At 27.9% G+C, this 27,228-nt stretch overlaps 3 protein-coding genes across 3 annotated transcripts; 2 read left to right on the plus strand and 1 right to left on the minus strand.

Annotated features, from left to right (window-relative positions):
• Nucleotides 1-1,856: 1,856 nt before the first annotated feature.
• Nucleotides 1,857-3,634, minus strand: LOC113001896 (senescence-specific cysteine protease SAG39). Its single transcript, XM_041016691.1, has 2 exons — nt 3,140-3,634; nt 1,857-2,492 (listed from the first exon to the last, which is right to left on the minus strand). The coding sequence occupies exons 1-2, from the start codon at nt 3,573-3,575 to the stop codon at nt 1,900-1,902; spliced, it is 1,029 nt and encodes a 342-aa protein (XP_040872625.1). The 5' UTR covers nt 3,576-3,634; the 3' UTR covers nt 1,857-1,899.
• Nucleotides 3,635-16,575: 12,941 nt separating this feature from the next.
• Nucleotides 16,576-18,360, plus strand: LOC100803135 (senescence-specific cysteine protease SAG39). Its single transcript, XM_041016692.1, has 2 exons — nt 16,576-17,125; nt 17,559-18,360. The coding sequence occupies exons 1-2, from the start codon at nt 16,690-16,692 to the stop codon at nt 18,140-18,142; spliced, it is 1,020 nt and encodes a 339-aa protein (XP_040872626.1). The 5' UTR covers nt 16,576-16,689; the 3' UTR covers nt 18,143-18,360.
• Nucleotides 18,361-24,108: 5,748 nt separating this feature from the next.
• On the plus strand, nt 24,109-25,530 carry LOC100803674 (zingipain-2). Its single transcript, XM_003526161.4, is given in 3 exon segments — nt 24,109-24,352; nt 24,355-24,552; nt 24,947-25,530. Coding segments are annotated over 3 exon segments (1,026 nt in total).
• Nucleotides 25,531-27,228: the final 1,698 nt, after the last annotated feature.

A 27,228-nucleotide genomic window follows, 5' to 3' on the forward strand; every position in this document is an offset into this window, starting at 1 on the left:
AAAAGATTAAGATGAAGATAAAGACAGATAAATTCAGAATGTGATAATGTTGGGACCTAGCCTGCCTTATTTGCCTAAGATGTATTATTTTAGATTTTTCTCTATCAATTTGGTGAATTTTTCCTACCCACATCTGTTAAAATACTTACCCCTGATATCTCACAATGACAAACCTATCTTACCTATCTATCTCTCATATGTCTTTGCAACGACTCAATAAATAAAATGCATGAAGTTCTAATTCTAGATGTTTGCTTTGATGCATGGGCATAATGCAATCACTCTATGTCTAGCAATGATTTTATTAAGATATCTCTTCCTTTTAGTTCTATTAGAAATTATCCTTTGTTGAGTGACTAATCCCTAAAATTGATGCATGTAAAACCTTCCTTATTTTTCTATTAAGGATTATCCTCTGTCGAGCACGTAACTCTTAAATTAAAGATGGTGTAAGAATGAATTATACATGAAATTAAAATAAGAAAGGATAATAGGAAAGAAAACACCTGTTTGTATTGATAAATATGAAGTATACAATACATTTTTTTTGGCTTTTTAGGTCTGTCAGACCCTAACTATAAGGGTTTAGTCTCTTATAGCCACAAAGGGTCTTACACTTGAAAAGAGGTATTCAAATTGATGGAGGAGAAGGGATGAAAAAAAGATATAAAAAGAAGGATTTTTTCTATTTGAGATGCTCAGACTTAGGATGTATTCATTAGAGAATTTCGAGTCTCCGGGGTGGTATGGGGTGGTGTCTTTTCTCCTTGACTTGACTCTCTTTTTATAGTTGTTGGAGTGGGCTTAGACCTCATGCTAAAAACCATCCTTATTCATATTTTTGATTTTTTTTGGATCTTTTTCTCTTTTAATCCCTTCTTTTCATATCTTTAAGTCATAAATAATGAAAATATCAATTCCTAACATTTAAATAAAAAATAACTGCTAAATAAATATTTTTAAAGATATTTTCAATATATTTTTATCATAAAAAATAACTCATATTTAACTGTTATGAGTAACATTTGCTATTTGAATGGTCAAGTCTTGAAGAGGAACCATGATACAAAGTGAAATTTTGTAATATTATGGAAGTGTTAGGAGATACTTCCATTGGAGAGCGTTGATTTTCCAACTACTCTTTTACCTTTTAAAAAAAATAAAAATTACTAATTATGACTCGTTCTGTAAGTTAAAATGGAATGATTTCACATGTTACATTATTTATTATTATATAGATTATTTTTTCATGATACAAAGATTAATTGTTTAAATATAACGACTAGTATCAAATTCGAATCTTGCATTAGTTGTATTAAGTATTAGAAAGAAAAAAAAATTACTGTTCATATATAATTGTCTTACATATCCATCCTGAACAAAATCATCTCCATAAAAAATGAATATTACATAAAAAATCATAATATTAAATTCCATGTCAATAAAGACCACGAATTTGCGGAGTCCATGCATTAGACGTTAGACTCTGTATCCCTTCCAACTTTTTGATGAATTAGTGCATTTTAAAAATGGAAAGCATACCACGTTTTCTTTATATCCCCGTCCTCTAGCATAAGTACTACTACGACATATGTCCTTCAACATTTTTTAGAATGTCTACCTTAATAAATATGGTAGAGACTAGTTAGCGATAATTTCTTTTTTCATATACAAGATTTAAACCTAAAATGTTTTTTAAAGGATAATATTCACTTTGTAAAACAATAACATTTATAAATATACTAATAAACAACAATAAAAGAAAACAGAATATTATGAGCTAGGTGAAATAATAACTTTTTTCATTATTATATATTTAGTAGAAATTAAACGTTTACACATGCATCTTAATTAAGATCAAACAGAAGCATCTTATTATATATTGATTGATAGCAGTACTCAAGCAGTTGGATAATAGGGATACTTAGCTATTCCACATAAACCTTCCTTGGCACGTATATCTCGCTTGATCCTTATATACCCTCTCTCACCCCATTCGGTGCCCCATGAATTCTTTACAAGCCAATACTTAGAACCATCAAGAGCTTTTCCATAACCAACTACCGCAACAGCATGATTTGGATCAGTTCCACAATTTCTTGCATTAAAAATCCCACTTGAGTAATATTTGAAAGCATGTGTTCCAGCATCGATGTAAACTGACACTGGTTGATTTGCCACAGCTTTTAGAAGTGCCTTTTCATTATTGGAAGGAACTTTCTCATACCCTTTAATCTCAGCTACACCATGAGTTTCCTTCTTAACCTTACAAGTCTTGTTAACTCCTTTGTAGGGGTAGTGTGTTTCACTTGCTATTCCTCCTTTCTTGGCAATAAATTCAAAGGCATCATCCACATAACCACCAATGCATCCTTCGCTCTCACCTTTAACACAATCAACCAGTTCTTGCTCAGAGAGAGGCACCAACTTACCCGTTGTAATTTGGTGGATACCCTCGGTCGCAGCCACGGCTGAAAATGCCCAACAACTACCTGTTTTCACAAACAAAAAAGAGAGTTGATATTTTAGCATAGTTAGATTCTAATGAAACAATGGAATATTATTGAGCATGGAAAGAAGAATCACAATGTTATTGTCATAATGAGATATTTGGTTTACCCTCCATTTCCCTCTCATTTTATTTGTTATTTAAAGTAATGCACACATCTTGAGAAAATAAATAATTATATTAAGTTTTGTGATAATATAACCTTATCTAACTAAATAATTAATTACATTATACACATACTAGTGAATGTTTTTTGACAGAACATACTAGTGAATTTATTTATGAAAAGCATGACTTAAATATATTTTGTATTTCTAAATGATCAATTTTGGTTTCAACAATTTTGTTTTATATCCTTAATCTTGGATAAAGTTTTGTTTTGTTTATAATCCCTCAAGAGCTACCCAAATTACTTCCCAAAGTGTTATCTAATTAAATTTTATCAGGAAAAAAAAAGTTTAAAAAGTTTATTGAAAACCATACAAGAATTGGTCATATATCAGAATAAAAAAAATAATTTAAGTCTAATTGTATCAGAAGAAAAAAAATATTTTTTTCATATTCTAAAGCGACAAATATTTTGAAACAAAAATATTCCATAAGCGATAAATAAAATGAGAAGAGGAATACCGCATCTGCCTTGGTCCTTGATTGGAGTGACAGCACCTCTTTTCCTCCAGTCAATGGTAGCAGGAATCTTAGTTACACTCTCATACCTAAACGATGTTTCTGTTGATGTCTCCACCCAACTTGCCTTTTTCTGAACATTAATTAGTAAAGCCTTAAATTCTTCATCATTAAGGTCCGCAAATTGGTTAATGCTAAGGTTGAAAGGTTTGTCCCCAGCAGCATTGAAAGACTCAATGAAGTGCACATTGTTTTTGAATACTTGGAAACGTTTCTCCTTCTCAGCAGCATCCTTGTAAACCCTACCATACTGTGCCATCCACTTCTCATGTCTCTCTGATGTGCAGGCCTCAGACAACCTGCGAGACATTACGTGGGATGTCCACACAGCGAGAACAAGGAACAAAATTAAATAGTGGTTTTGGCTAAAGGAATTCATCTTGTAAATTGGATTTAGAGTAGCTTTGTTGAAGTGTTTGTTACATAGACAAAGCAAATTGGTTTAGTTTGCAGCAAAGGAAGTGGCAACTACAACTAATTTATAGTGGTGTTTTAATTAACATGGTGTTTCATAGTGCATGAAATAGTTATTAGCACAACATTAACTTTGGTTTCCTAATCAGATTCTTAATTACCACCACTTGAAAACGTGTTCCATGCTTTTCCAGTCCACTTGATTCAGACGTTGGCGACCACAATGTCCCTCTAGCCAGAATGTGCTACTAATGTAAACCAACAAAAAATGAATCTTACCTCGCCATTCTTATCTTGAAAAAAGAAGTTATATATTATCATATACAGTATTTACTTTCTCTCCCATTTTATTTTCATCTATTTTCTTTTTATCTTTATATTCATATCTTATCCCAATATCTTGTGTCTATTAATGTTGAGGTGTACGATGATTAATTATTTTTATAAGAAAAACACACAATAGGGTTTATGACAATTTTTGCTTACGAAAGCCCGAATGACGCCTAGTGCATGTGTGTGTATGGAAACGTGGCGCTAGTCATTAATTAATCATATATAATTTATGCATGTGTGCATATGGAAACGTGGCGCGCATGTGTACATAATCTAATCAGTGTGTAAGAATTATTTTCTTTGAGCAAAGTAGAAAAGAGAAAGGACAAAAAATTAGAGTTTGAATAATCGATCCTAAACGTAAAAACCATTATCATAGACGAAGTGATATGCAAATTAAATAATAATAATAATAATAATAATAATAATAATAATAATAATAATAATAAGAAAGAGAGAAGAATTATGTTTTCCTTTAAAAAAATCACCTAAAAATTAATTTGTTTCTTCAGGTAATCTATTAATGTTTAATGCAATTAAAGTTGGCTTGTGGAGACACATCATATATACGGATAAGATCGAAACTCGCCGCATCAGTCAATAATATGTGGCTACAATGTTATACTCCTTATTAATGGAGCATTCTATAGATGAAAAGATAGCTTGTTCTGTTAATTTTTCATGTTTCAATAATTCAATACTGGACTACAGATTAATGGCATCCAGTCAACTAGTAATAGTTACGCTAGCTTTTCTGGCCAAAATATGCAAGTGCATTATTTATTTCAGAACGGTATCTTGTAACTTTTTACTGATGTATATACATGTCTATCAAAATAAAAAAACAACATATCGACGTCAAATAAAGAATATACGTACTATAAATAGTGTTAAACTCAACTATGTCATCCTATTTTGATCAAGCATAAAAAAATATCATCCTGTTTTTTTATGCAATTTTTTTATTCAGCTGAATGTTACTTATCATCTTCGCTATACATGTATTTCATAAGCTACATAAATTATTCCATATTCTACTTCTGAATTTTTACCTTTGAATTTATGGAAATTGTAGGAGTTGGGTGTCTAATCAGTCTACACAATTGTATACATTCATGATTCATATTCTATACAGCGTTGAATACAATAGAAATGCGATGGCAAATCTAACAACTAATCAGCTACAATATAAGCTAATAATTAACTGCCAATTAATAAACAGTTGTCTAACATTTTACTGCATGAATTTAAAACGCTAAATTTTAATTTCTAATTTTTTATATATTTTTATCTTTAAAATATTTATTAAATTTCTTTATCACCCTTTTTAAATAAAATATCAATTTTTTCTCACTCTTTTTTACTACACATTTTCATAATAAATTATTTTTTTCCTACTGAGATCATACTATTTATTTTAACCATTGTATTTTTTATAATATTTAATTTATTATTTTAATATTATACTTTACGAAATTGAAAATAATAAATTTTAGCTTTATTTGACTTTAATTTTCTACTATTTTGTGAATAATTTTATATTATATGTTTTATGTTAACTATTATGTTAATTAACATAAAATTACAATGGCTACTTTTTTATTTTATTTTAAATTTTATTAAAGATATTTTAAGTTATTAAAAAAATTATTAGTAGAATATATGACATAAAAAATATAATAATTGAAAATATAAATATAGTGAAAATAATTTGTCTATAAATAAAAATATCATGAGTTTAAAATTAATTAAAAAAATAAAATTATAATACCTCAATATATTTTTATCATTAAAATAAAATTAAAACTTATATAAATTATATTATAAATATTGTATTTATTTGATTTTATATTTTTTAGTTATTTCAACCTATAGTTTTATTAAACACGATTTAATAAATTAATTTTTCAGTTGAAGTGTTTATCAGATAATTGTTTAATTTTTGACTAACTTTTAGTCTTTAACTAATTTTTTAATTAATTTTGTTTAACATAGTACATGTACCTATTAATAATAACTATGTTGGATTGTTCATATTGCGTCTTGCAAATTGGGTGCGTAAATTACATTCCATGGGCTATTTTCTTGTTATTGGCCTATATCAGTACACACCCTCTCTCATTAGTTTTAATATATACTTTCTCTTTATTTATTAGTCAATATTATTGATATACAATATAAACATAGTGTGAGTGTGATATATTTCAGGAGGTACCAGCATTAAAAAAATAATACTACGTTACATTATTAATATTCAATGATGTGGGTCGTGTGTTCTGTCCACTTTCACACAAGTCCTCCTTCAGCATCATGGGCGTCAGGAGCATATTGGGAGCACTTAAAACTGGTCCAGCTCCATTATGAACAAAAAGAATTTCAACAGTCAAATCGGTTTTATATGTAGCAAAGCTTCAATATCATATCATCACTTTTTACGTATAAGGGATAAGTTTTTAAGGAAATTATATAAAACTTCTTTGAGTTAAAATAATTTACTATTCATTTCATATTTAATTATCGTGTGCAAAATATTTTTAGATCAGCTATAATTACACATTATAAATGAGATTTGTTTTTACTTTAATTAGTGGATTAAGATTACCTATGATTTATGAGTACCCATGACAAAAAAATTATGATTCTTATAAATATATTAATTTATTTTAATAAGTTTGTTGGTAAACCTTGATAATAAAAAATCAATTTGTTACTTTATTTAAATATGTTTCATAATCAAATAATTTATGACACAACAACCGTGAGATAACATAAATATTTTATTATTAGTTGTCTAGACAACAGATGAAAAATGATAGTTAACAAAAAATTAACTGGATTAACTTTTATTCTTTTAAATATTTAATTATAAATTTTAAAATTATAAGGATTTTTTTTAAAAAAATAAATCTTCAAAAACTTAATTACACATTTAGGAAAATTATAGGGATTATAAATTTATTTAACCTTAATTATAATTAAAATAATCACTTAATACAGCTTTTATGCATGCCCTAAACGTTTAATTACTTCAGTTTTTCTCTCTAAAGCATGCAGAGTTTAAGGATAACAATCAATTATTTTATTTGGTTGAAGTGAAAATAAAAATATAAAAAAGAGAAAATTTACTTTCATAAACAAAAAATAATATTTTTTTCATTTTTTCTGTTATTTATTTCAAAATTCAAAATCTTCTCTTCCCTTCCCATTCTTTCTACTCAACCAAACGGAACCTTAAATATAATATCTACTTTGTCGTCCCAATTGCTTTTTTATATCATTTTGATTCATTAATATATAGGTCTAGGCATAAATATTTGTTTTTTAAAATTCAAAATGAACATTAAATATATATTAATATTAATTTTAGAAAAAAATATTTATAAACATAGTCATTTAATCATAATTCATAATAAATACTAAGTTTATTGTTAAATTTTAAAATAATTATCTTAAAGTTATTCACATAATAATTTGTTATTAGATGATTAGTTAAGACTGTTTTACACTTAAATTATTAGTTGAGAATTGTTTACACGTCCTCGAAATGGCTTGGATTTTGTTCTTTATTTTGTGGATCGGTCTGCTTTTTTCAAAGACATATCTATTAGTCAAAATAACAATATTCCGCAGACACAAATAATGCAGTTGCATTATCGAGCCCAGAAAAATATCTGGTAAACATTTTAGTTGAATGATATGCGATCAATCAATACTCAGTAGTCCCCTATGGAATTATTTGAAACATGAAATTTGAAGAAAAGTTGTCCCTTGAAATTCAATTAGCATCAAGCGTATTACATTGTTGAAGATTCAGTAAAAAAAAAAAAAAAACATTGTTCAAGATGCCAATTCCACGTGTATTTAGCGCAAATCTATATTAATAAACGAAATTGTCTATTTTATAAATTTAAGTCGAATAAAAATATTTACTCGTAAAAGTTAGCAAGTAGGAGTGTGCATACAGGTCTTTTACTACCAATCGATCTATGGCATGCTATAATAATTTAATATAATAGATTTTAAAAAATAACATTACGAAAAAGTTTATTACCAATATACAAAAACAATGTGGAGTTTTTTTTAAAGCAAAAACAAGAGTGTAATTCCTTACGAGACGGAATATTTATTAAAAGGAGATGTAATACCTTATATTTTCTATTGATTAGAATTTATTAAGAAATAAAATTTTTGGCGGGGTGTTACTTCTCACTTAATGAGTTTTTTTTTTCTCAAATTAGAAGTTAAATTAAATATAATTTTAATAAATATCAATCCGTAGTAAAGGAAGCGTTCAAAAAGAGTGTTGTTAGAGACTATTGTTATACTCATTACTGATAATATATTTATCACCTAGGAGTTCGTGTGAAAAGAAAATGAAAAGGTGATTGTATGAGTTGTGGGATTCGACAAGATGGAGACTAATTATGCCATTTTCTCTGCATGTGTATAAAATTTCCATCAATTACACGAACCTTTCAACATTCAAAGACGTACGTAGCACCCATTAGTCAAAAATTATAAAATTCCGTTTCCAAATAGTGCACTGTTGATTCCCATAGAAAAGCTACTTTAACTATTCGATGATTGCCCTACATATGCTGTACTCCCAGTTTCACGTTGAATGATTTAAAACATTGGCATTTGCTGAAAAATAACCACTTAATTGTTGTCTATGCCAAACTCCATCATTATGAACGTTATAGCTAGCTGTATGTCAGGATAGGCATTGTAATTAAATGGATTCATATTACATTTTTAATAACGCTAAATTCAATTAGAATATAAAAAATAAAATGAAAATTAGTGGTTGGATTGTAAACTAAGCACTTGCCTCTTCAATCGAGACAAAAATTACAATTCTTTTCTTTCATTTTTCTTTAACTTAAGTTTCATTTTTTTCTCCTTCTGTAAATATTTTTCATTCTGCTATACATGGGATGATTGGGAAGTTACTTGATAAAAATTATTAATCTACATTATTCGACACGTGTATCACATATGTATGCACGACTATTTTTTTATATACACTGAAACCAATAAAAACCAAACCTAAGTTTTTATGCATTTATATCAACTTTTCACTGCTGGACCGACTCTAGTGCTTCTTATATGCAGGGTGAGATAGATCCAAGGGGAACAAGCAAGAGCCTTGTCCTATTAATGACAGATATGCATAACATTATATGATTTTAATACAATAATAATTCAACATAAATATAAGTTCATAAAAAGACTTCCTGTTATTATTTAATTATAAGACATAATTATCTAATTTATTAAAACTAATAAAAAGTAATTAATGTAGTTGATAATAATAAATTTTTTAAAATTTATATATTTTTTTAAAAATATCATTGTCATTAATGTTTATCTCTTTTCTAAATACATGTTAATATAATCTCTCTTATTTAACTAAAAATATTTTTAGTCTAAAATAATTAATGCACGAGATATACTATATGAATCAAGTCTTAGAACAAATAAGTTTAAAAATCTGAGTTTTATAAATAGAAAAAAAATGGTAATTAGGTTTCCAAAACTGAACATTTAGAAAAGAAGTTGATTTTTCTTCAAATCGTTTGACCCATAGTAAAATAATTAATAACACTGCCAGGGTCAAGCTACTAAAAAGACATTGTGGAGTCAATAGAGGACAAACATTTGATTTAAACTCATCGCTTCTTGACTCAAGAATTTATGTGAGTTTATCCAAAATAATAAATTAACTCAATTTTTCTACCAAGAATTATAAGCTCAAGATTTTATTAATTAACTTAAGAGTTTAACAACTTTCGTATCAACAATTAAGATAATTATTGTTATTGTTACTTTTGACTCCACGAAATGATCATAAAGTTATTGGGGTGACCTAATATCACTCTATGCAATTATATATAAATTCGTAACACCCAAGACATTGCATATATATAGGATTGAGAATCTTCTAATCCTACATGGATCTCACACAATTGTGAATTAGTATGGGATTTGACGTATAATATGTTAAGGTTATATGTGACTCAACATTCCTTAAAATAAGAGCTTTAGTATATATATATATATATATATATATATATATATATATATATATATATATATATATATATATATATTGTAAATTGGTTGGTAATTTTTATTTTTTCCCACCATTTCTATACTGATGATTAAAATAAAGCGATCGTTTGACAATTAATTATATAAATTTGTATGTTGTAATGAGTAAATAAACTTCACATTTTAACCTATAGCTACATGCAATAGGTGTCATTAGGGCTGATGTCAGCGATAATTGCTAAGCCCCAATTTTGTTTTTGAAAGACAACATTAACTAAGATGTCTGGCTGCCGTACATTCTAGATGGTCCGAAAAGGGAGCATTAATATATTAATTAGATTGGAACGAATCAGCCATAAGAAACAACAATAGTATACTAACTAGTTGACTTACCAATCGTGGCGCACGTGAAGTATGATTATGCTATTTGTCTTGATGCACTAATTAAAGTGTCTGCGAGTGTGACATTACAGATACACGATGTGCAGCTAAAAAAAGGTTTAATTTTAGAGTCTGGAAAATTGGAGGCAAATGCTATATATTTTTTAAAAGAAAGTAAAAAAAAAAATTAGAGAAATTAACGGGGGAGAATTAAAGATTATCACATAAAATATATTGTTAGCAATATATATAACAGAGAGATTTAACAATGTTAATTTTAAAGGATTTTCTTTGTTGTAATTTAAGAAAAATAAAGGTTATATTGTTGATAAGGGTTACCTGAAAAACAATCTTATGGATCAATCCAAAGAAACTAAAATACAAACCACTTTTTAAAGCTAAAATATACTTTTACTAGTTTAGGTTTTGATCTTTTTGGTGCTTTTATATTTTAAAAGGTTCACTTTAATTTTTAAAATGAAATAAAATGGTCATTTTGAAACAATGATCATTTTTAATTTTGAAATGCGATTTTAAACTCTTATTTTATTAATTTGATACAAGAAATATGTGTCATTAAATTTACTTACATAAAAATTATAGAATTCAGCTGTAACCATGATAAAAATTACATGAAAAACAAGTGTACATCACAAGCAACTATAAAAGAAATTAATATTAATATTTTCAAATTTTTAATAGCTCATTAGATTCACTTTTATGTTTATGGATTTTTTTTTATTCAAACGTCAGGTATATTTTATAATTTTCATGTAAATTAGTGAATCTAGCGAGACATGTTTCTCACATCAAATTAGTTAAAAAAGAGTTTAAAATCATGTTTCAAAATTAAAATGATAATTTTTTTAAAATAACTATTTTGACTCATTTTAAAAACATAAAAATTAAATTCAATGCTTTAAAATATAGAGGACCAAATGAAGATAACATAAAAGATTAAAAATATATTTGAGTCCCTTTTCTAATATTAGAAAAACTATGTTATAAGTCTTAAACACACACATATGTTAGAAATATATTTAATAGGAAGATTGAACAATGTAAATATTAAAGGATTAATTTATATTATTTAGAATTATAAGAACTATTTAATTATAATTTTTAATTTAATAAGATGGGAGATCAAATTAATCTTATAATAACTCTCCGCAGATTTATTTCACTTAATAATATTAATCTCACTACTAAATTAAAAATTTCTTATTGAATAAATCAAATCAGCATTTTTTATAAATTAAAATTTAAATTAACCTATCTAATATTTTAGTAAATAAATTAAATTGATATATAGTATTTTTCTAAAATGTAAGTAAATGTCAATTATGACATTATTTAATTGCAAATGTCTGTGTTATTTAAAATTTTGTGTGTATGGTAGTTGACATAATATATACTATTAATTCAACAGGTAAATAATTGAAATTTAATATATACAAAAAGTTCTTAAGTAATTTTTTTTATTAACTTAATCTCCATTATCTTTCTCTTACATTCTCTTTGAAAATTTTTACATTTTCCCACGAGTGCAAAGAAAAGAAAAGAAAAAACTGAAATTAAAATGCACTTTAATGATAGAAGTGGCTCGGAAAGAATTATTTTTTTTCCTGGGTCATAGATCATCAATATCTTCTAATCCTGGATCAGAAATTTTACATATAAGTAATCCCGTTAAATAAATAATCTCTATTCATGTAAACTCAACCAAATTTTATATCACTGCCTCAGCTCTTTTGGGTTTAGAAAAGAATCATATATATATGTACATGAATTACTTACAAATGTTTTATTCTCTATTTTTTTTTACTGCAATTAGATGATATCTATGTTGGAGAAATGTCATATTGTTTGGTTAACATTAGAGACTAAAACTGCATTTATTTTTGTTAGTGGTTACATATAGTGTACCAACAAATTGACATAAGTGTTAACAATTTATACATCTTAACGAAATTATCCAAATTTTAAATTCTCACATTGAGTACAAAATAAATCATATCAAAAAAATATTTATTTTATCAGCATTCACGGTCATGGACCAAAAATTAATAATCGATCACTATTTTTTATGATAGATACTTCCTACTAATACAAAGTTAAGAAAAAAAAGTGGTTAATTAGATATTTAGCCTCAGATACATTTCTATTGTATTCAATGCTATACATACACAGGATATAAAATGTATATATATTCTTGTTAGAGTGATTAGACACAATTCCTACAATTTCTATATTTTCAGACAGAAATTGAGAAAAATATAGAATGACATAAGACGTTTATAGAAGCAGGAGATGACAAATAACATCGATCTAGTTGATTAAAACAATAATAAAATCATGAAAAAAACAAGGTAGGGCACTATATGAATTTAGTGTATTCAAAAAGACAGCTTTTCCATGTTTGACCATGCGCATTTTGTTCTTTTCTTTAATTTTCCTTGTATTCAAAGGCACTTATATCCATTAGTCAAAAAATACAAGATTCCGTGTGAAATAATTATAAAGCAATTGCGTTTCACCCATAAAAGCTAGTTAGCATAACAATTATTGGTTGACTGGTATTACAATGAAATGGATGAATCTGTGGTCCCCATGGAATCATTTGAAACATGAAATTTGTAGAAAAAGCTATATTTTCGTCCATGTAGAATACTCCATTACCATCAAGAGTAGAACATTGTAGCCACACATATATAACTGTATGATATGTCGAGCTTCTTCTCCGCATATATGTTGTGTCCTTTAAGCCCATTCGCCATTTTAATTAGTTTTCATATATCCAACATTGTTAATATCAGATACACGACCTAGGAAAAAATATTTTAAGGGCTTTAAAATTGTAAGACATAATTCTGCTCTCTTTATGTTATTCAATAATAATGGAGTATATTTGGTTATTGTAAGCTTTGGCACTCCTTGTGCTGGTTTAATATTATTGTCTCTCTTTTAATAATTAATTACCAGTGGGATTACATGGGTCACATTGATTTTTATTCATGTTTTGAAATAACTTGTAAATATATTAATAAGTGTATATATATATTCTAAAATTACTATGCTAATGTTAGTTTGATATATATAAATCCTCAATTTGAAATTTAGCCTTGGTGAGAAATTTTTATTTATTCTATAATTATTGAATTATAATCATAATTATTTAATAATGCTGTCAAATTTTCTTTTTCATGAAATGTTTAAATTATTATTTCTTATTTAAAATTTAGAATAAAATTGAAATATATATTTTTTTAACATCAAACAAACATTTAGATGAACTGACTTTAATAAGGATGATAGGTTGGAGCATATATAGTGACGCAATGGGGCAGGCACGAGTATGAGCAGTAATTACATAGGTTGATATTTATATACTAAACATAAATTATATTATTATTAATAGACAAATAGGATAACATAACATCAAATATTTAAACTATTCTCGTTTGATAATTACAATATTAGTATATTAATCCAACAAACAGGTGACCCAATATACAATATTGTCTTTAATTTCCATGAAATATGAGGCATACACAACATAGAAATGTTTACGCTTAACATTGAAACCGACGCTAATTAGGCTGAATGTTATACACTACATGCAGTTGCCCTCTTGGCCTCTTCCTTTCACTTTTCCTCTTTACCATATTTTCTCCTTCTCTATGTCTCTTTCTGGTTCTCTCTGTGTTTTTCTCTGGATCATCTTAGAAGCTGCCATGAACACATACAGAATTAAGGACCACCCAGAAGACCTCAATGTATTAATTCAAAAAGCCAGCTTGTGAGAGTAATGTTATATGTGTGGGATGAACAAATCTGAACAACACCAACATTATCTCTCTCTTCATGTTTGTGTATGCACATGTTCGTGTATAAGCTAAAACGCAAGTTATTTTAGAAAAACAAAACAATGAAAATAAACTTTTAGATTATTCATAGATGATCAAGATTAAAATTAAATAAATGCACATAACCTCCTCTCGTGGTCATATAATCTCTAGTCTTGACCCTTGTGTATAATTGTATATATGGTCCAAATTTATAGGTGTATGTCATGAAAATTCTTAGTAAAAAATTTTATCATTATATATATATATATATATATATTAAGTGTATAAAATAAAAACACTTTTATATATTATTAGAAAGGACAACTATAAATATTAAAATTATTACATCTTATTTAAATGATATATCAAGATTATAAAAAAAATTATATGACTTTTTTAAGTAATTATATAACCATTATATATATAACTTTATTAATCTTGGACTTTTAGATTTAAAGTTTATACATTATTAAAATGAGAAACACTCTCACTTGATACATTTTATATGTGTCGGCTCGGTATATTGGAGATCATAATCTTTTCATAGCGTATTAATCTAATAGGGTTTTTATTATCCCCTAATGGACCAACACTAACATATGCTCATTTAAGTCCATATCCTCTGAGTTAGTTGTGTAACATGCTCACTTAATTTAATCGCATAAAATAAAATCCACTAATAATAAATAACTAATATAATTATCTTATAATATTAGTCCACATTAGTTATTGGAATAGAAAATTCCAACATACTCATCTCTAAAGAATGCACTGCAAAGTTATAACAAACAAGAGAAAACTTTGTCACAATTTGATTTTTAAAAAAAAAATATTTTTCATACATCTACCTATCTATATACATAAGAAAACAGATGAATATTTGTTTTGGATAAAATAATGTTTACTAGGCATATTATAATATAATTATATTTATTTTGTACCTAATATCATCTTAATTTTATCTTAGTATGGACTTCTTGGCAAGCGTACTAATTTGTCCAAGTACTAAATAAAATGGTAAGATCCAGAATGGTGTTGGTGATGAGTTATGGAATGTGTTGGGAGCTTCACTTGCCAGAAATACTCTTAATGCAATCGTAATAGATTTTTCTCTTTTTAACATGAATATGATTATTACCCCATATACTAACTCACTTTAATCATGATCCATCAAGTGGAAAAGCCTAAATCACCTAATATCGTTCCTAATCCCTAAAGAGTTATATTAAATAATTTACATTATTATAAAAAAAAATATGCAAAAACTGACTAGATAATATCATTCTACCCCTAACACGCAAAAACAGACTATGATATATATTTATGGTTTCAATCAATTTCTATCAATTACCTCCTCATTTCAACGGGGCGGATCGGGGGCGGGTTTTGCTTACCCCACCCCCGACTCCCCATTTCCCTCCCCGTCCCCGCTCCTGAAACTCAATGGGGGTGTACATTTACTTCCCATCCCCGTCCACGAAGGGTCGAGTTTTTCCCGCCCCGTTCCTCTCCGACATGTTTATAAAATTTTATTAAAAAATATAATTTTTCATAAAATAAAAAATAAAATTTTAAATAATAACCATAACATATTTTTAAATTATACATGACAACATAAAATTCAATATAATAATTTCATGTTTAAATGCGTTTTGTAAATTAAGTATTAGCAGGGTGGGTTCGAAGCGGGTATTATTAATCTCACCCCGAAGCCCGAATCCGACTTTGGACCCCGACTCCGACTTCGACCTCGGTCAACTCGGATTTTCCCCGTCAAAATCAAGACAGGTCCCACGGGTTTGGGCCCGTTGCCATCCCTATAATATATATATATATATAATATAAATCATAATTATTCCATACTACCTAATAATTTCACAAACAATAGAGGCATAAAACATGATTACTACCGCCCCATTTCCATACATAACTGGCATCATTGAGGCTGGCGTAAGCAAAGATTGTCATTAACCCTCGTTTTCTTAACATATGAATTATGGTAAGATATTTGTTATACTGATGAGTTCGTTTGAGTTGAAAGAAAATGGAAAAGAAAGAAAATAAATAATAAAATTAGATAGAACTCACATTTTTTTTATACCTAAAATTATTGCGATTTGCGACACATTGTGTGTACAGGGAAATGCGCGTGTGGTGGTCTAATTCTAATCAATTGGACTGGAAAAGGATCTATCTTTGAAAGTAATATGTTGAATAAGCGAGTCAACAAATTAGCATAGCACACGTGGTTCAGTGCGGTCGAGAACGAGTAGAAAGTGAAAGATAAGGCCTCAAGTTGTGCTAACAGCTAACTAGTACTATTTGATGCACTACGAGAAACAACTGTTGAAGAGAGCCCCTCATGCACCACTATAAATTACTTGTATTTGCCACTTCCTTTGCTGCAAACTAAACCAAACACATCAAAAAAGCTTCTCTAAACCAAATAGCTCTGATTACAAGATGAGATCATTTAGCCAAAACCACTATTTAATTTTGTTCCTTATTCTCACTGTGTGGACATTCCACGTCATGTCTCGCAGGTTGTCTGAGGTCTGCACTTCCGAGAGACATGAGAAGTGGATGGCACAGTATGGTAAGCTTTACACGGATGCTGCTGAGAAGGAAAAACGTTTCCAAATATTCAAAAACAATGTGCAGTTCATTGAGTCTTTCAATGCTGCTGGGGACAAACCTTTCAACCTAAGCATTAATCAATTTGCTGACCTTCATAATGAAGAATTTAAGGCTTCACTAATTAATGTTCAGAAAAAGGAAAGTGGGGTGGAGACAGCAACAGAAACATCTTTTAGGTATGAGAGTATAACTAAGATTCCTGTTACCATGGACTGGAGAAAAAGAGGTGCTGTCACTCCAATCAAGGACCAAGGCAATTGCGGTATATGTATTTTTTTTTAATCAACAAATAATTTTATTAGAAATATTCAAATGTGTAACTTTTCCTCTCCCTTTTCCCTTTCTCCTAATCGTTTAATCGTTTAACTTCTAGATCCCATATATATATAATACAACCAAATAATGTTTCATACTATATATATATATATATATATATATATATATATATATATATATATATATCTACAATATATAACTATATATATAAACCAATAAATAACTATAAGATGCTTCTTTCCATGCTTTCATAATATTTGATGTGTTTCATTATTTTTTTATCTGAAAATATTAATATTAATCATTAAAATGTTAATTTTTTCAATAAAGAAGATCAAACTCACAATCTTTCTTCCTCTTTTTTATTTTCATTAAGAACTCTGCTAATAATGTCAACGTGGTTTTGTTTGTGAAAACAGGCAGTTGCTGGGCATTTTCAATTGTGGCGGCGATCGAGGGTATCCACCAAATCACAACAGGTAAATTGGTGTCTCTCTCGGAGCAAGAACTGGTAGATTGTGTTAAAGGTAAGAGCGAAGGGTGCAATTTTGGTTATAAGGAAGAAGCCTTTGAATTTGTGGCCAAGAATGGAGGATTAGCAAGTGAAATAAGCTACCCCTACAAAGCAAATAACAAGACTTGTATGGTTAAGAAGGAAACTCAAGGGGTGGCTCAGATTAAAGGGTATGAAAATGTTCCTTCTAATAGCGAAAAGGCACTCCTAAAAGCTGTGGCAAATCAACCAGTATCAGTTTATATTGATGCTGGAGCTTTACAATTTTACTCGAGTGGGATTTTTACAGGAAAGTGCGGAACTGCTCCAAACCATGCTGCTACTGTGATTGGTTATGGAAAAGCTCGTGGTGGTGCCAAGTATTGGCTGGTGAAAAATTCATGGGGCACTAAATGGGGTGAGAAAGGGTATATAAGAATGAAGAGAGATATACGTGCCAAGGAAGGTTTATGTGGAATTGCTACCAATGCTTCTTATCCAACTGTTTGAATGCTGCTATGAATCCATCATATATAAACCTTTAACCGTGTAATTTAGTACATGCACGTTGGATTGTATCTCTAATCATCATTTTGTTTTCTGGCTAGTATATGCACCTACGTACGTAGTGTTCCTAATAAGTTGCTTGTTTCCTTATCTTATGATATGATGTTTGTGTGTAAACGAATAAATTCTACCAAATAATTAATGTAAAATAAGTTTTATAAGTAGTGTTCTATGTTCCTTAATTTATTTTTGTTTAGTCTATTAATTAATATTGTTGGATTAAAAAGTGTAAAAGTGAAGTCACATATTAAATAAAAATATATAAGTGAAAAGACTCATACATATAATATCTTAAGATTTTAAGTTAAAGTATAATATTATTTTTTTGAAACAACAAATAAAAAAATAATGAGAAAGAAATTTAAAATAATAAATGAGAATTATTGATTTTAATCATTAGATTATAATTAAAAAAAATTAATAATCAAGGTTAAAATCCTAATTTTTAATACATTATGTTTTTTTTATTGATTTAAATGATTACTTTTTAGATCGATCACTTAAAAAATTGATATGAAAATTAACTTTTAAGATCAGTTTCTTAAAAAATCGATCTAAAAGTTAGTACTTAAATCATGGTTATCAAATTTTCGAGTTAACTCGTCAACTCTCATGAGTTTATGAGTCTACTTATTCTCTGTGAATTAACTCTTGAGTATACTCTTTTTTATCTTGATAGACTCTATAAATTCTAAGTAAACTAGATAGACTTTCTTAGTTTACCACCGTGTCAGTAAGTTAACAAGTTAAAAAAATTAGACCAAAATATAAGTCATTTGAGTTGTTTGTCTGTCTGTTTAATATTCAATATACCTTCATAATTTAGTGTGTTATTCTCAAATACAAAAAATTTCAAATTTAATAGTATTAAACTTTTGTTCTCTAATAACATCAAACTCTCAATAGAAATGATCTACTATTATTACTATAACATCTGGATGTTATTATCTAGTAATGATGCATTATTAGACTTGATTATTTAATTATTGTGAAATTTATAATTTACTATTTTGGTTTATTATATTGTTAAAATGTTTAATTGATGTTATTTATAGATATTTTACTATTATTTTTATATGAAGTAGACTTTTACGAGCTTACGTATTAAGTTCACGAGTCAAGATTGATAACTTTGCTTAAAATTAGTTAAGTGATTTAAAAAATATGACTTTCTATAAATGCATAGAGATTGGCCGTATAACAAATGTAATTTTTTTTAATCAATATACAAAGTCTTCTTTTATGTAGTTGTAATCTCTCAGCTGGGTAAATGATGTATTAAAAATTAAAGTTTTCATCTCACCAATCATTTTTTTAGTTATAATTTAACGGTTAAAATTAACTGATTGTTATTTTTATAAGAGCCAAAAGGAGACACACAAATAACCGTACGTGCTCCATTTTATCATACTAATTTTTATTAGTTTCTTGTTTGTCTCAGTATTATTAAAATATAACTAAGACAAAAAGAAGAAAAAAGTTGGTGCTTATTTAAGCACCTGCTGCTCAATACTGTAAACATCAACTCCATTATTGACAAAATCTTATCAAGCATCGGTGCTTAATAAGAAAAGTGTAATAGACACCTTTGATGAAGACGGCCTTATATCTTAAGGTTTTTTTTTTTTACCAAATCAATTACCATTGTGAAACACAAAATTAATTATTAAATAATGGATTAATTATATTTTTAGTCCCTAAATTTTGTTTGATCGATTGGTCAAAGTCCTTTAACTTATTTTTTTATTTAGGTTTTAGTTTATAAATATTTGTTTGACTAGTTAAGGTTCCTAAACATTTTAAAATTTTAATTTTTAGTTTTTGAATAAAATTTTGAACCTATATTATTTTTTAATTAATGAGATTTCAAGTACTAAATATTGATTTTTTTTCAAAAATTGAAGGAGTAAAAATCTTAATAAAAACAGTTAAGGGACATATTGACTTGTTAAACAAAAATTTAGGACTAAAAATCTTACGGAAAAAAAATTCTACCAAATAATTAATGTAAAATAAGTTTTATAAGTAGTGTTCTATGTTCCTTAATTTATTTTTGTTTAGTCTATTAATTAATATTGTTGGATTAAAAAGTGTAAAAGTGAAGTCACATATTAAATAAAAATATATAACTCATACATATAATATCTTAAGATTTTAAGTTAAAGTATAATATTTTTTTTTGAAACAACAAATAAAAAAATAATGAGAAAGAAATTTAAAATAATAAATGAGAATTATTGATTTTAATCATTAGATTATAATTAAAAAAAATTAATAATCAGGTTAAAATCCTAATTTTTAATACATTATGTTTTTTTATTGATTTAAATGATTACTTTTTAGATCGATCACTTAAAAAATTGATATGAAAATTAACTTTTAAGATCAGTTTCTTAAAAAATCGATCTAAAAGTTAGTACTTAAATCATGGTTATCAAATTTCGAGTTAACTCGTCAACTCTCATGAGTTTATGAGTCACTTATTCTTGTGAATTAACTCTTGAGTATACTCTTTTTTATCTTGATAGACTCTATAAATTCTAAGTAAACTAGATAGACTTCTTAGTTTACCACCGGTCAGTAAGTTAACAAGTTAAAAAAATTAGACCAAAATATAAGTCATTTGAGTTGTTTGTCTGTCTGTTTAATATTCAATATACCTTCATAATTTAGTGTGTTATTCTCAAATACAAAAATTTCAAATTTAATAGTATTAAACTTTTGTTCTCTAATAACATCAAACTCTCAATAGAAATGATCTACTATATACTATAACATCTGGAGTTATTATCTAGTAATGATGCATTATAGACTTGATTATTTAATTATTGTGAAATTTATAATTTACTATTTTGTTTATTATATTGTTAAAATGTTTAATTGATGTTATTTATAGATATTTTACTATTATTTTTATATGAAGTAGACTTTTACGAGCTTACGTATTAAGTTCACGAGTCAAGATTGATAACTTTGCTTAAATTAGTTAAGTGATTTAAAAAATATGACTTTCTATAAATGCATAGAGATTGGCCGTATAACAAATGTAATTTTTTTTAATCAATATACAAAGTCTTCTTTTATGTAGTTGTAATCTCTCAGCTGGGTAAATGATGTATTAAAAATTAAAGTTTTCATCTCACCAATCATTTTTTTAGTTATAATTTAACGGTTAAAATTAACTGATTGTTATTTTTATAAGAGCCAAAAGGAGACACACAAATAACCGTACGTGCTCCATTTTATCATACTAATTTTTATTAGTTTCTTGTTTGTCTCAGTATTATTAAAATATAACTAAGACAAAAAGAAGAAAAAAGTTGGTGCTTATTTAAGCACCTGCTGCTCAATACTGTAAACATCAACTCCATTATTGACAAAATCTTATCAAGCATCGGTGCTTAATAAGAAAAGTGTAATAGACACCTTTGATGAAGACGGCCTTATATCTTAAGGTTTTTTTTTTTTACCAAATCAATTACCATTGTGAAACACAAAATTAATTATTAAATAATGGATTAATTATATTTTAGTCCCTAAATTTTGTTTGATCGATTGGTCAAAGTCCTTTAACTTATTTTTTATTTAGGTTTTAGTTTATAAATATTTGTTTGACTAGTTAAGGTTCCTAAACATTTTAAAATTTTAATTTTTAGTTTTTGAATAAAATTTTGAACCTATATTATTTTTTAATTAATGAGATTTCAAGTACTAAATATTGATTTTTTTTCAAAAATTGAAGGAGTAAAAATCTTAATAAAAACAGTTAAGGGACATATTGACTTGTTAAACAAAAATTTAGGACTAAAAATCTTACGGAAAAAAAGTTAAGAGATTTTAATTAGTCAAATAAAAGTTTAGAGACTAAAAATAAAATTTTGAGAAATTTAAGAATTAAAAATTTAGTTAACTCTTAAATAATAAAGTGATATTGGTAGTTGTTAAATTAAGTGATATAATTTTAATTTGAAATATATATCAGTAAAAAAAATTGTACTATTAACTAAAAGAAAATCACTATTATACGAAATTTATGATTATTATAATAAAAATAAAAATTTATATTACATTACGGTTTGTGATTAAATAATCGCAATATATGCAAAAACTCTTTTTACTGTTGTGAATGCATATATACATTATTTATGCTAAATGCATTATAAAAACACAAATATTATTTAAACTAAAATATATCTAACAACATTAAATTCAAAAATATTATTATCAAGTGTGTGAATTAACTATAAAAAATTATGTTAATTTAATTAGTGATTTCATATTCGAACATTGACAACTATATTAAATACTTTGAAGAACTTAATAGTCTAAAGTGATTCTAGCTCAAGCAATACTACAATAGTAAATCTGGTGAAGGATATATGTTGTACCTAATAAAAGAATGGAAAATAAAAAGCGTTGATTTATCTGCATATTCGTTTTTATTTTAAAAAAACAAAATATTATAAAAGCACAAGAAGGGAACAACCTAATCACAAGAAGTGCTTGGTGTTATTTAAACAATCAAAATTTAGTCTTTATAAATTAACAAAATATTATTTATTTAATTTTTTTAGAATTCATAAGCCAAAATTAAATTATTTTCTTCGTCCCATGATAATTGTCATCCTAATTTTTTTGCACAGACCAAGAAAAATTATTAAATTAATGAAAAAGAATACAAATTTTATAAAATTAATCCTTTAATAATCACTAATTCATTTTAAATTTTTGTTACCCATCATTAATATTTAAATAATATTTTAAATTTTAATTATTTAAAATATGCATTTATTCCGTATAACACACAAGCTAAAAAATACACATACAGAAAATATGAATATTCTTTGTATAAAATTAAAATTCTTTGAAATTTAGACGTGCAATTATGGGATAACATTGATTATGTATATAGAATATGATATTTTCATCAAACTTTTTGTTTTGCAAATTAAATGAGATATTCTAACTTATTTTGCCAGTGTTCACATATATATATGCCTGCTGGTTATTGTTGACATCAAAATACAAAAACATAGGTGCATGCATGCTAATCATAATCATATATTTCATTCTTAACACTAAAATTTTTCTTGTGCATATTTAACATCGAAAAATCAACGCTTTGACCAAGGTGAAGGTGGGAACGGCAATGAAAGGATAAAAAGTGACCGATCAAAAGTCAGAATGCAACACGCTTTTATTAGTCTTTTTTGTTTGTTGTAGGTTGGAAGATTTCAAGGACTTGCTTGTCTCCAACCTGATTTGGAATAATGGTATTTCAATGAACATATATACAGGCATTACTAATATTGTTGACATCAATATACAAAGACATTATATATATGACATATAGTAGGTGGTAATGTCGTATGCTTATTATAATCATATATTGCATTCTTAGCACTAAAATAAATTTTTCTTGTGCATTTAACATCGAAAAGTAAGACGGTTTGACCTAGGGGAAGGTGTGAACGTACGGCAATGAAAGGACAAAAAGTAATCTCAAAAGTCAAAATGCATTAATGCAAAAAAAACATTACTATCAGTCTTTTTTGTTTTGTTGTACGTAGTTGCCAGTTGGCTTGGATGATTTCAAGAACTGCCTTGTATCCAACCTGAGATGCAATAATGTACAATAACAATGAACAAACCAATATCTGGCTTCTAAAACAACCGCAAATTAACAAATGTCTAAATCAAAGCAAATTTTACAAGGCAAGGAATTAATCAGAAATTAAGCAACCAAGCATAATTATTCACGTTAATAATTCCATAACATAAGGTACTATGATCTCTATATAAACCTCCAGATTCATTCATTTCAATGCATACAATTCACATTTCTCTCTTTAACACAATATACCAACTAACCTTTTCTTACAAAACTGATCATTGCTGATAATTAAGAAATGGCTTTCACTGGCCAAAAGCAACACATGTTAGCCCTATTCCTTTTCCTTGCAGTAGGGATTTCCCAAGTGATGCCCCGCAAGCTGCATCAAACAGCCTTGCGAGAAAGACATGAAAATTGGATGGCAGAATATGGAAAAATGTATAAGGATGCTGCAGAGAAGGAAAAACGTTTCCAGATATTCAAGGACAATGTGGAGTTCATTGAATCATTCAATGCTGCTGGCAACAAACCTTACAAGCTTGGGTTAATCACCTTGCTGATCTCACACTTGAGGAATTCAAGGATTCACGTAATGGATTGAAGAGGACCTACGAGTTTAGCACAACAACATTTAAGTTAAATGGATTTAAGTATGAAAACGTGACCGATATTCCTGAAGCTATAGACTGGAGGGTAAAAGGAGCTGTTACTCCAATCAAAGACCAAGGTGATCAATGTGGTAAGACAAATAACACCATATAAGTACTTCATTATGCTCCATCTTCTTCATTATTTCCTTCATCTCGTTTTACTTTATGTTTGGATAACACAAAAAAATCAATTATAGCCTAAAAAATCATGGTCTGAAAAAATAGAAATCATTATTTACTAGCTCTACCAAGAAAGCATAATTAATTATTTCTCACTATGTATCAAATTTAAGCACACTATTAATTGTCACTTTTCAAATATATGAAATTATTACTAGGATCATATAGTTATATATTGTTTTAAAAAAATCCAAATTTTTAATGCCTAAAACCACATTTAAGCTTTACTGTTATTATTTTGCATGTGCCTCAATTTGAAAAGATATATGGGTTAATCAGTTAGTTTTGTTTGAAAAATTATAGGGAGTTGCTGGGCATTTTCAACTATAGCTGCAACTGAGGGTATCCACCAAATAAGTACAGGAAACCTAGTGTCCCTTTCAGAGCAAGAGTTAGTGGATTGTGATAGTGTGGATGATGGATGTGAAGGAGGTTTCATGGAAGATGGGTTTGAATTCATTATTAAAAACGGTGGAATCACTAGTGAGACTAACTACCCGTACAAGGGAGTTGATGGAACTTGTAACACAACCATAGCAGCCTCCCCAGTGGCTCAGATTAAGGGGTATGAGATAGTTCCTTCCTATAGTGAGGAAGCACTCCAGAAAGCTGTGGCCAACCAACCTGTGTCAGTTTCCATTCATGCAACTAATGCGACATTCATGTTTTACTCCAGTGGAATTTACAATGGAGAATGTGGAACTGATCTAGACCATGGTGTTACTGCAGTGGGTTATGGCACAGAAAATGGAACTGACTATTGGATAGTGAAGAATTCATGGGGCACACAATGGGGTGAGAAAGGATACATAAGGATGCATCGAGGTATAGCTGCTAAGCACGGTATATGTGGAATTGCATTGGATTCATCTTATCCAACAGCTTAAAGAGTTCAATTATGCAAATCGTGTTTCATGTTTTCTTTATAGCTTGTAAACGTGTAACAAAGTGAGTTAGAGTACATGTGTTGCTACTACTACTCACACAATAATACCTACTTAACACTCGTTGCTCTCTATATCTTTTTTTGTCAGTTTAAATACCTTTTTGTCCTTATAAGATGACATTACTAATGTAATTATAGGATGATAATCAAATATTTCTTATTTGAATGAGATATTTTCTGACATTTCCTCGTACATGTAATGCAAATGTGACTCTTAATGAAGGACAAAATACATTCAAATACAGCACATTACTATAGTCTAATGAGACAATATGTGCATCTAATTGAATTAGCAAGTTAAAATATTTGTTTGATTGCTCAAATATTGGAACACATTAGTAGTAGTATATATAGTAATACAGCATGAGGCATCAAGGCAGAGGCAACAAATTATATCATTTGTGATTTGTTTAACTAATTTTTTTTATTTTTACCTAATCTAATATATTATTATACTAATATTTTTTTTAAAAAATATATATAACAATTTAATATGTTAAAAAAATTTAATCTACCTTTCATTTATTAAAAGATATATTTAGACAATCTTTATCTAAATTTTTATTGGATTATTGTTGGGATGTTACATGAAGCAGGGTGTTTTATATAGCGTGTGGTATATATTTTTGTGTTTTATTATAACAATAATGAGAATTGGACTAAATGGTTTGGACTTGGTATGTAGTTTTTGTATTGAATACCTTCTGTTTGTTTGAATTTTGGGTTAAAATTATATTTTTTTATAGGGACAATTTGTTTTTATATACATTAAGAAATAAAAAAAATCTGGTGGATGCAGTTACCCCCACACTAGATAAGGTGCATATGCAAGTGGGCTCAAGTGTGACACAAGTAGTCTAGACTATATCATTATCCATCGGTATTACTATTGGTCCCTATCATAATTGTTCTAAGTTCCTACAAAAACTTTAAAATTCTTGGAAAAAAATCATTTTACCTATGTGTTCAAACACTCCACCCTTCCTCCTTCCTCCCTTCCTCTTACCTGAGTCCTTCTCCTCACCTCTTGTTAAATATGCAATGGAAATACGATTCTGTTATGATCTTTGTTAAGATACATAATTGAATCCCATTTACATTTTGTATTTTGGAAACAAAATATAAATACTCAATGGAACACATGATTTCATTTTATACCTTTTTTTATAAAAAAAAAAGCACACAACAAAATCTGATAATTGCTAAATAATTGTGAATTAATAGTAGTTAAATAGTCAAATTTTGGCTTAAAATTAATTATTTAGCAGTTATTTATAATTAAAAGTTGAAAAATTAATTAAATTGAATTTCTGGTTGCAGATACGAAAAATGAGGTTACATTAAGCAAAAATGGCAACAGAAATGAAGAGAAAGAAGAAATTTTGAAGCAGGCCCAGCCCAACAGTGGTGCTAAGCGCGCATCAGGCGCTAAGCGAGCAACCAAATGCAGGCGCTAAGTGTGGCGTTAAGCACGAAGGAACAGAAACCGTTACGCGCGCTAAGCCCAGCTAGGTGCCCAGCGCGCGATCCAACAGAAGCACAGGCTAAGCCTGCAAGGCACGATGAGCGCGCGAGGTGTGGCGCTGAGCGCGACTATGAATGCCCAAAAGCCCACTTCAGCAACTATAAATAGAGAGCC

This window comes from Glycine max, chromosome 6, assembly GCF_000004515.6.
Source record: "Glycine max cultivar Williams 82 chromosome 6, Glycine_max_v4.0, whole genome shotgun sequence".
In the NCBI taxonomy this organism is placed as follows: domain Eukaryota; kingdom Viridiplantae; phylum Streptophyta; class Magnoliopsida; order Fabales; family Fabaceae; genus Glycine; species Glycine max.

Coding starts and splice junctions, on each gene's coding strand:
- LOC100803135 (XM_041016692.1), top strand. CDS start 16,690: ATGAGATCATTTAGCCAAAACCACTATTTAATTTTGTTCCTTATTCTC. Junction 17,126..17,558: donor CAAGGACCAAGGCAATTGCG/GTATATGTATTT, acceptor TTGTGAAAACAG/GCAGTTGCTGGGCATTTTCA.
- LOC113001896 (XM_041016691.1), bottom strand. CDS start 3,575: ATGAATTCCTTTAGCCAAAACCACTATTTAATTTTGTTCCTTGTTCTC. Junction 2,493..3,139: donor CAAGGACCAAGGCAGATGCG/GTATTCCTCTTC, acceptor TTGTGAAAACAG/GTAGTTGTTGGGCATTTTCA.